Consider the following 10,291-nt stretch of genomic DNA (forward strand, 5'->3'; position numbering starts at 1 on the left):
TGCCTGGCTCAGTCTGTCTGTGCTAACCTGGTGGATGGCAGGACTGAGAGAGCGGTGCCCCCCCCCCCCAAGCCTGCCCTCTCCAGCCAGGGAGGGGCTCATGTACTCAGTAACCCACCTCCGTGCCTGAGTCGGGGATGAAGCTCTTGAGGGTGACAGTCTTCCCGGGAGCAGGGAAGGCTGCCTCTCGGAGGCCCTGCATGAACGGGTAAATTACCGCCATGGAGATCTGGTGCCTCTTCTCCACCTCATCCAGGATCTGCAAGGCAAGGTATGGATTGTGGGAGGCAAGGCTCAAAGGGAGCCACTGGGAGGCGGCAGAGGCCCCACGTGTGAACCTCCCCCCTCCACTACCCCACCAACCCCACCCCTGCCCTGGTCCAGCCAATCCTTGAGGACCTTCCAGGCCCCTCCACCAACTGCTTCCCTCTCCTCTCTGGCAGAGCCCAGTCTGCTGTTTATCTCCTGCGCAAGATGAGACCTGCTGCCTTCTTCCTCTTACCTTCTTTACCAGGCCCCATTCCTTCTAGCTGCCTTTCCCCCAGGAGTCCTCCCAGAGTAAATCATCATCCACGATGCTACCATGTCCAGTCATGCTGGATGCAGTGGGAGCTCAAAGCGTGGGCCTCTTGGGTGACACTCGGCCCTCCTACTTCCACTGGAGACTCCCCAGAGCCAGGGCCAGACTCCATCCCTCAGAACACTCCACCAAGCAAAGGTGACAGTGTCCCCTCCTCATCCTCCCAAAGGCCTGCTAGGGGCAGAGCACACTGAAGCTCTTGCGTGGCCACCAAGACACACCCCGTTCATTCTGAGGACCAACTCGGGTGTACTGACGCTCCAGTTACTCCAGCAGGAGAAGCCCTAGAGAACTCCACCCTCCGAGGAGTCGGAGGGAGTCTCGGAATAGTATACTATGACTCTGTATAGTAACTATCTTCATTATTTGTTCAGTGTTCCGCGTTTCTCACGTCACTTCATTGGAGCCTCGCGCCAGACCGTGAGTCAGGGAGGTGAGGGATCATTGCACAGCTTTGCCAGATGAGGAACGGGAAAATCCCGCCTCCTAACCTGGGGCTCTCCCTGCTGTCCTGCTCCAGGTGCTTTCTTCCCTGACCAGAAGGGGAGCCTGGGCTCTCTGCAGGGGAGACAGGCCCCTGGGTTCAGCGCCCACTTTTCTCTAAAATCAAGTTGAGCCCAAGCTCCTCTCTGCCTCAGTTTGCCCAAATGTGCCTTGGTTTGCCCCCGGCTGTGAGGGAAGAGCTCCACTCAGGGCCCCGGGAGCACAGATGGGTCAGGTGGCCAGGCAGACCTGGGAGCTGAACAGGCCCAACAGGCCCCGAGGAATCCCACTCCACCTCTACCTTGGAGAACAGGCCGAAGCAGCCGATGCAGCTGATGATGCAGTACACCTTGGGAAGGCGAGGGCCACGACCGGCAGGCTGGGGAGGGACAGAGAGGCTCCTTCAGTGCTGCAGCCTCCCTAGGGCTTCTCCCAACTGGGGCTGATGGGGTACGAGGCTGGGGCTGGGGGGCTCACGGGGGAAAGGGTGGGCAGAGGTTCTGTTTGTGGCACGGACAGCAGGAAGGCCGGAGCGGCCACCCAAGTCAAAAGCAGATGGCCTGGAAGGGGCCAAGCCCTGCCACCACCAGCACCAGCACCATCTGGGGTCTGCAGAGTAAGGGAACAAGAGTGCTGTGGAGACGAGGGAATGGCTAGAGATGACAACACTGTAAAAGTGACTTGGAGAATCCTCTCAAGACCCAAGAATCATTGTCTGAATCCCGGTCTACGCTCTGGGAGGCTCCAGGGCCCGAGGCAGCTAGTCCTGGGTACAGAAGCTGGAGGGAGGATTAGGTAGGAGCCTCCCACAGGGCGAGCTGTTGAAAGCCTGGGGGAGAGCAGAGACCACAGCATGGCCAGCGAAGGTCCCCTGGGTGGGGAGAGCGGGGCCTGCGTCCCCATTCCTGCAGGGGTGCAGAGGGCACTAACATGGCAGCAGGTGCTGGGCTGGGCTCTCCCGGCAACCACCACTGCCAGGGAGCCTTGGCTTTTGCAGCTGAAGCTTGAGCAAGCCCAGCTGTGGAGCGGAGCAGGCCGCAGAGAGGAGGGGGCAGTTCTAAGCGGCACAGACCAAGAGGCGCCTGCAGTATCCGATCTTCCTGCTCCCATCCACGTTGGTCAGGACGAAGGAGAAGGTCTCCCTGAGGAAGAGCAGACACATGGTTTGCATTTACTCACCGGATCTAAAAGAGGAAGGCAGTCAGCCTCAGACAGATGCTGAGGGGGGGGTCAGGAGGGCTGAGGGGAGCAGCTGATTGATTAATCATGAGAGTAATAATAACATCAGTAATTTATTATGTGCTTATCGGCACCCAGCTCTAAATAGACCCCCTCATTGAATTCTCAAAACAACCCTTTGAGGGGGGTTCAATTACTATCCCCACTTTAAGGACAAAGGCACTAAGACTGAGGAGGTCATTCTTATCCAAAGTCATTTGACTCAAAAGTGGTAAAGCCAAAATCTGAACTCAGGCAGCCAAATTCCAGGAGTGATGCCGAAAGGGACTTTGCCACTTTGCCTTCTTAGAAGCCAAAGGCCTTCCATAAAGTCCAGCTTCTGCCAGAAGCAGTCAACACATGGCAACCGTCATTCCCAGGATAGGTGAGAGATGCTTGCCCTTCTCTGGACACAGGTGACTGACTGGTCAACCTGGTTAGTCAAGACCGTTGGCCTTGGGGGACTCCAGGCAAGATGCTTATAAGTGAGTCAACTCCAGTCCCTCTGCATCAGGAGGTAAGCTGGTGAGAAACTGGCAGGCACAGCAAGCCACAGGGCCCACAGAGCTCACACTTGTCCCTTCTCCCCTATTCACAGATTCCTCTGTCCCAGGCCCGAGCAATTACCTGGGATACTCAGTGAGCGGTGCCCACTCATTCCCATCTGGGAAGCAGAACAAGGGGATGGCTCCGAGCAGCCGCTCCTCCTCCTCCTGTTGGCCCCGAAGCAGGTTCTCCCGCTAGAAGGAACGGGAAAAGAAGCCAGTGAATTGTGGAGGCCGCGGCAGGCGGAGAGGGCCTGAGCGTTGGCAGGCTTCTTTTTGAGGCTCTAGATCAGTGTGAGAATAAGCCTTCCTGCTGGCATGGGGGCTCAAGTGTGCCTCAAAGTCACTCGGCACAGGGACTGCAGTCTGGGGCTGGACCCACCCCGGGGCTGGAACAGCCCCTCCTAGGCCAAATCTACACGAGCCTGCGTTAGACATCAGGATCCTAAGGACCCACATAGGCAGGAAGGGGGCCAGGGCCTCACTGAATACAAAAAGGCCCAGAGGCTGCCTGGCCTCCTGGGAGGGCCACGTGAGAGAGCTACCATATCAGAGAAGAGAAGTGGCCTGCTCAGCTGTCGAACCGTTGGGGTTAACAAGAAGGATGCCCTATCCCCACCCCTTACCCTAGCCCAGGCGCAGACAAGAAGGAGCCTGGTGTCTGGGCTGTGGCCATAGGCTGAGCCTGCCCACCAGCGGTAAGCCGGCCCCACCCTCTCCTTCCCACCCACCCCAGGGAGGGGAGGCCTGCAAGGAGGTCTGGCAGAAGGCAAGCCTCTCTACAGAGAAGGGTGACTGAGGAAAGAATTTGGAAGAATGAGGAGGCCCCAAAAGGGGCAGAAGAACCCGCCTCGTTTCCCGGCTAGGGAGCCCAGGTCAGTTCCTCACAAAGAAGCCAGACCTAGATCCTGTGGGTGATAACAGGAAACCGGGGTGGGCCTGAAGAAAGGAGCACTGAGCACAGGGCAGCTCTAGACTCAAGCCCCGGCAGGGTAGAGTGGGAGAGAGGCTCCTCTCCCTACCCCCACTGCCTCTCAAACACCCAAATCCTGTCTCCCGCTGCCCCCTCCTTCCAACCTTACCTTGGGAAACTGGTAGGTGATGGTGGGCTCATAGTCAGCCCCCGAACCCTTTTTTTTGAGGGAAACCACGAGGAGGTATTCAAAGAAGTGTTGCCCTCCAGCAAAGGGGGGCAGACAGTGCTCCTGGGCCCTTTCTGGCTCCTTTACAGCGTCCCTCAGATTGTCCTGGAGAGATCCTGAAACCAAGACACCATGGCCCACTTGGTATCTCAGTGGCCTGTGCCCCAAGGGGTCTGTGTGGTTCCAGGCAACCTCTCCCCTCGGGGCTGCCATGCCAACGCCAAGGTCCCCGGAGCCTACCCAGCGACCCAGGGCCTGGCACAGGCTGAGAGCCACCTGAGCAGTTTTCGTGCCTGCCCTGGGAGATTTCTGAAAGCGCAGGGAGCCAAGAGGAGGACAGAAACTGCTGGTGTGGAAACCAAGGACATGTACTAGGGAGCCACTCGGGAGGCCCTCTGCCCCAGAGGCAGAGACTGTGCCCACCCAGAGGCGCCCAGGGCAGGACCTGAAGCAGTAAGGCCTGAGTGGACACAGACCTGAATCAGAACAGGTCCCGGGGCCATGTGTCTGTGGCCACACCAACCCCGTGGACAGCACGACCAGCTCTGAAATCTGATAGGGGAAGCATCCCGGCCTCCTCACATGGGGGACCAGGTGGAGGTCAGGCTATAGAGACTCTACAGGAAGAGAAGGAAGAAGCAAACAGCCCATCGGAGGGGTCACCCTAGAAAACAGGAATTGGGCAATCCAGTCCAGACCTGCTCGGAGTCGAGGCAGCCGGTTGCGGAAGAGCCTGAGCATCCGGCCTACCACTTGTCCTTCCATCTTCTCCAGCCTGGGGTGGGGGTGGGGGGGCAGGTGCATGGAGCGCTTCCCCTTCCTCCAGCACAAGCTGGCTACAGAAAGCCTGGGAGAGAGGCTGCCGCTTCGGTCTCCAAACACAACTCCATGCAGCCACTCCGTGTGCTGCCTTCCAGATAGGGGAGAGCAGCTTCCATGCTGAGCACCCAATGATTGAGCAAGAAGGATGTGACGGGACCCAGAAGGCGGCCGAACACCCGCGTTGATAGAGGCAGCATCCTGGCACTGCAGCTCTGACCTCAGCTCCTCCCAAGAGCCCCAAGGTGTGGCAAGAAAAAAGGTCATGAGCAAACACCTCTAAGGCCCAGCTGCTTCTGGGCTAAGGGCTGTGAATCCTGTGCTGCAGTCTGTGCAGTGGGTTTATTTACAACCTCGGGACAGTGAAGAATGCCCAGCAGCAGCAGACTGTGGGCACTGGAACCTCACCAGCCCCAGGACAGGGATCTGATATCCCCGTAACTCTGACTCCTGACCTTTCACATCTCAACTTGATTCACTATGGCCAAAAAGCCCTGCAAGGCCCCCCTGCTGCACGCTGAAGCTTCCAGAACTTCAGGACTGCAAGCAAGCGCAGGGGACCAAACCTTCCCCACAGCCAGCAGACCACTGCCTCCCTTGATTAAGATAAATAGACGCGGCCCATTAATTCTCTACATGGAAAATTTTCTCTAGCGGGAGAGTTCTGGAAATAGATCCGAACCTAAAACCCTCCTCTCCTGGAGGTAAAAGAAAGAGCAAACCCATCTCTGAGCTGAAGAGTTCCTGATATGTCAGGATGATCTACAGTGGTGCATCTCTCACCACCCGCAATATATCCTTTTTTTTTTTTAAGATTTTATTTATTTGACAGAGAGTACAAGCAGGGGAATGGCAGAGGGAGAAGGAGAAGCAGGCTCCCTGCTGAGCAGGGAGCCCTATGTGGGCTCAATTCCAGGACCCTGGGACCATGACCTGAGCCAAAGGCAGACACTTAATCAACTGAGCCACCCAGGCGCCCCCCTGCAATATATCCTAAGACTGACTTCTCTCAAGGGACCGGCTCCAGAGCTCCCGCAAAGAATCCCTCTTCCCACATAGGAAGCACTGACTCAGGACATTCTCCCTGGCCCCCAGTAGGTGACTAATTGCATCAGCAGCCTGAGGCTCACTCAGTGGAAAGCAACTGGGGTGATCCCTGCCCCACCCCCACTCCTGCTCAGTCTTTTTCGCCTGTTGGGTCAGGTCAATAGTTCTGCCCAAGCTAAGAGTAGAGCAGCTGGCCCCCTGGGTGCTAGTGGTGTCTCGAGGCTGTGTCTGGAGGCTGGGGAAAAGAGAAAAATAGCAATAAGTCACCTGGGATTTTCACGTAAATTTCTGAGTGAGTAAATGCATGGGGTAAGAGCCAGGAGGCAAAAGCGTTTGGTGTCCGTTGTCTGCCACTCCAGCAAAGAATTTGCAGCCTTCTGGCAGAAAGTGGGTTGCTGGAATAGGGGGAGACGGCTGCCTTGTTCTTAAGAGCTCCAGACCAGGCTTCTTTGGGACTAGTAAGAGCCAGTACTCAGGGACCCAGACATGACTCCTGGGGAGAACCCCAATCACAGTAAATAAGGATGTCACAAATGCTGTAATGATGAGGACAATGACCCAGAACACTCAGAACTATCACCACGCCTTACTCACAACCTACACAGACTTGTTGCATAATCCTCACCACCTGTCTGAGGAACAAGTATCTTCCTGATACAGATGGGGAAACTGAGGCACAGAGTAACTCAGGGACTATTTAGGGACTATTAACAGAGTCTGTTTGGAGTAGGAATTATGACAGTTCCATGTCTATGCTCCCGCCTTCTGGATGCAGTACACACCAAACATCCCACCAATGTGGGGTGCCTCCTGTTTGCAAGGGTCTTTGAGAACCCAAATCTTTTCACTGGTCATTCCAGAACCTCAGGAAATTATTCCTTTCCCTAAACCCTTTGGGTTGCATTTTCAGCCCATTTCCTCCTGCTTTATCAGGAGAGCCAGGAGAACAGCAAAACTCATAAAATCAAACAAAAGAAGTTACTAGACTTTTGGGCTGAAGCCCAAGAAATCCAGAAAAAGATTGCTTTCTTCTTCCTTTCAAAGAGGTTTATCAACAGAAGAGAAAAGCAGAAGAGAAAACACTCCATCCTATTAATGTAGGTCATCTCACTTAATCCCCAGGGCCCTGGAATGAAATTCCTGTCCTAAGTTTTTTAGCTGAGGAGGGAGTCACCCTTTCTAGGGAAGTCAGGAGTCTGGTTACACTTGTTCCTCCACCAGGAAGCCCCTCCCACAGGCACCCGAGTAAAGTTATAGAACCAGCTAGAATATAGGTGAGGGGACTCTCTGGAACTTTGATTTGGAAAGCTGGCCCTTCCTTTTCTAGTTCAGCTGCTCCCAACTCAGGACCACCACCACTGCCACGTCTTCCCACCAGGATGACTTATACACACATGTACACCCACACACACACACACCCTCTTATCACACAATTGCCCTGAGGCCAAAAGGGCAAAAGAAGATGGGGAACTCCCCAGAAAGATGGAGGGTGTTATGGAAGATGAAGAGGGCACACTCTCCTGGCCTGACAGGTGGCCGACCTTGGGACAGGTAATCCAGGCTGCTCATCTCACAGCTACTCCGTGCCCAGGAAGCAGCTCCAGGCACAATCATCAGCCCAGTTTGGGGGCTGGGGTGGGTGAAACAACTGGAATGTCTCCTCTGGGCTGCAAAAGGCAGAACTCTTCCATTCACACGGATTTCTGAGGGTTAAGGGAGCCCAGGAAAGACCAGGCCAGTACTCTCCGGAGAAAAGAGGACAGACACCAGGCGCGCCAGAGTAGCTGAACTCTTTTCCAGCCATTGCAGTTCCAGGCCCTGCCCCCACTCTGGTCTCTGACCTCTCTGCCTTGAAATGACCAGATACTGTAAGCCTTGGGTTTAGGGTTCAGAACAGCAAGGACTGGGAGTTGGGGGCGGGTAGGAGTGATGGTAGAAGGGGCGCTGATCTCGGGCGCCTGGGTGGCTCAGTCGTTAAGCATCTGCCTTCGGCTCAGGTCATGATCCCAGGGTCTTGGGATCGAGCCCCGCATCGGGCTCCCTGCTCCACGGGAAGTCTGCTTCTCCCTCTCCCACTCCCCCTGCTTGTGTTCCTGCTCTCGCTATCTCTCTCTCTGTCAAATAAATAAAATTTAAAAAAAAAATCTTTAAAAAAAAAAAAAAAGAAGGGGCGCTGACCTCATTTCCAGATCTCCTCAGTTCGGCGGCCTGGAGTAGGAAGGGGTCTCGCTAAACTTTTTGACTGCCAATGTTAGAAAGCTGGGAACAGCCCCGATTTACTTTCCAATCGGCTCCTTTCTCCTCGGTAGGTTGGGAACTCTGGGCCAAGTATCTAAGGGTTACTGCTGCCCAGCCACAGGACTGGCTACTGGCAAGCCGAAATAAATGTTTGTTGAATGAATGAAAACATGAAGGAACTCCTAATCGCGTTCTTGCAAAACCCAGTGCCCCTGCTAAGAAGAAAGGGAACGAAGGAAGAAGAAGAAAGGGAACGAAGGAACAGTGACTTCTAACTGAATCCCCACAACCCTGTAATTATTCTCCCCTCACCTGGCGGGGGGGGGGGGCAGGGGCGGGTGTCAGGAGCCCGGGGAGGCGTGCCCTGTCTGGTCCGCACACTCTAAGGCAGCAGCCGAGCAGGCTCTGTCCCAGGTCTGCTGGGGGCCACGCTCTCCCCGGCCCCGCCGCCCGCAGGTGTGGGTGGTCACGTCGGGGAGCTGAGCGGCGGGGCGGGGCTGAGGCTCCGGGAGGGCGCCTCAAGAACACTGCGGTTGCACCACAAACTTCCTGCTTGGAAGGACACGTGGCCCCGGGGCCCCACAACTGCTTCCTTTGGCCCGCCGCCTCCCCCCTCGCCCCCAGGGGCCTGGCCACTCCTCTGACCTCCGACCCCCGCCGCCGCCACCTGGCCCCGTCCTCTGCACCTGCGCCATCCGCCACTCCGGCTCACCTGGCGCCGGGCTTGCGCTCCTAGTGGCCCTCGGACTGCCCCCGGAGCCGTCCCCCGCGCCACCCTCCCCCAGCCCCCGCCCCGCCAGCCTCGTGGCCCCGACCTCGGGCGTCCGTGCCGCCCCCGCGCCCCGGCCCCGCACTGACCCCCGCGGCCGCGCTTCAGTCTCAGGCTGGCTCGGAGGCGGCGGCCGAGCCCGTCCATGGCCCGGCGAGTGCCCGGCGCCCGTCCCGGGTCCGCACCGGCCCCGCCCCCAAAGCTCGCCCTTCGCGGGCCCGGCACTTTCGCTTTCACGCGGGGGGAGGCCGAGGGCACAGGCCCGGGACAAGGCGGCGCACCTTCCGGACTGCGGGCCAACCCCCGGCGCACCTGGGCGGGCCGGCTCTGCCCTCGGCCCCCCGGCGGGGTGGCGTGGGGTGACAGAGGGCGCTCGACGCGCGTCCGGGAGGGGGCGGCGCCACCGCGCTCCCACCCTCCGTGGGGCGCCCCGGGAAGTTTGACTTGCCGAAGCCCGCAGTCCCCAAACGCGCGGGTGCGACGCGGTCACGCCCTACCTCCGCGGCGGGGCATGGGAGTGCCCTCTGGGCATCGGTGCCTCTTCCAGGTGGCTCCGGACTTACCTCAGAGGGCACAGAATTCTCAGAGTCAGCACACCTTTCCACCTTTCATCTCTCTCCACCCCGCAACCGCTTTAGCCTCTGACCATTTCCAGATCTTTTGCCTTCTGTGTCCTTGCACCCGCAGGGCACGTGTCCCTCGCTCTTTTCCCTGTTTCACTTCCCTAAGAACGACAGCAAGCCAAGGGCTGCCCTTTGGGTTCCCAAGGAGGGACAGGAGAGGCGCTTAGAGTTCTGACCCTGCCTTCCCTCCAGAGTGTTCTTGGGCAAATCAGCGAAGTGGGGGGGGTAATTCCTGCCCTGCCACCCCACAGAGATGTGAAAGCTAAGGAACAGAAAGCTCTTTGTAGACTCTTATGTGATACAAATGTAAGGGATGATGATGGGGGGGGGGGTGATGATGATGATGATGATGTCAGTGGTAGCTGTCCACACTCGTGGTCTAATCCAAAATCCCCAAACAACCTTTCAGCTCCTCCTCCACCCTTCTTATATTCATTGGCTTCCAAACACACAGAGACTTCAAGCTTTAGTGGTCAGACATGAAAATTTGCATCTGATAAGCCCCACTTGCTTCTGGGCCATCTGCAGGACTCCCCTCTCCCTTCCAGACCTGCATCTGTAGGGTGGGAAGGGTGGAGGGTGTGCAAAGTCCATCTGATGTGTCTCCATTCACAGAGGTTTTAGCCTCAGTTTCAGTGTGGGAGGCAGAGGGCAGAAGACACAGCCAGAAATATGTCTGGGATCTATAGAAATGACCCTCAGACCTACCACTCCTTTCCCTCTCCCATGAATGGCCTCCAGGTACCTCTTGTGTCACAGACAGGGTGGGTGAGCAGGAGTGGAGAATCCAGCCCTGGTATTAAACTGTCTAGTCTTTGCCAGGAGGT

General features: G+C 57.1%; 1 protein-coding gene across 6 annotated transcripts in view; it reads right to left on the reverse strand.

Annotated features, from left to right (window-relative positions):
• Positions 1-9,143, reverse strand: part of DENND2D (DENN domain containing 2D) — a 33,815-nt gene extending 24,672 nt beyond the window's left edge. For 4 of the 6 annotated variants that reach the window (XM_021690168.2, XM_021690167.2, XM_021690164.2 and 1 more), the window contains exons 1-6: positions 4,667-5,254; positions 3,909-4,084; positions 2,909-3,021; positions 2,136-2,205; positions 1,365-1,442; positions 119-259 (exon numbers count right to left, since the gene is read on the reverse strand). In XM_021690168.2, the coding sequence (XP_021545843.1) occupies positions 119-259; positions 1,365-1,442; positions 2,136-2,205; positions 2,909-3,021; positions 3,909-4,084; positions 4,667-5,054 (966 nt within the window). In that variant the 5' untranslated portion in view covers positions 5,055-5,254. Of the gene's footprint in view, positions 1-118; positions 260-1,364; positions 1,443-2,135; positions 2,206-2,908; positions 3,022-3,908; positions 4,085-4,666; positions 5,256-8,930 lie in introns of those variants that run through there. The other 2 variants (XM_021690169.1, XM_021690166.2) reach the window with 2 other exon arrangements.
• Between the last annotated feature and the right edge of the window lie 1,148 nt (positions 9,144-10,291).

The sequence above is a fragment of the Neomonachus schauinslandi genome, chromosome 4, assembly GCF_002201575.2.
Source record: "Neomonachus schauinslandi chromosome 4, ASM220157v2, whole genome shotgun sequence".
NCBI classification, from domain to species: domain Eukaryota; kingdom Metazoa; phylum Chordata; class Mammalia; order Carnivora; family Phocidae; genus Neomonachus; species Neomonachus schauinslandi.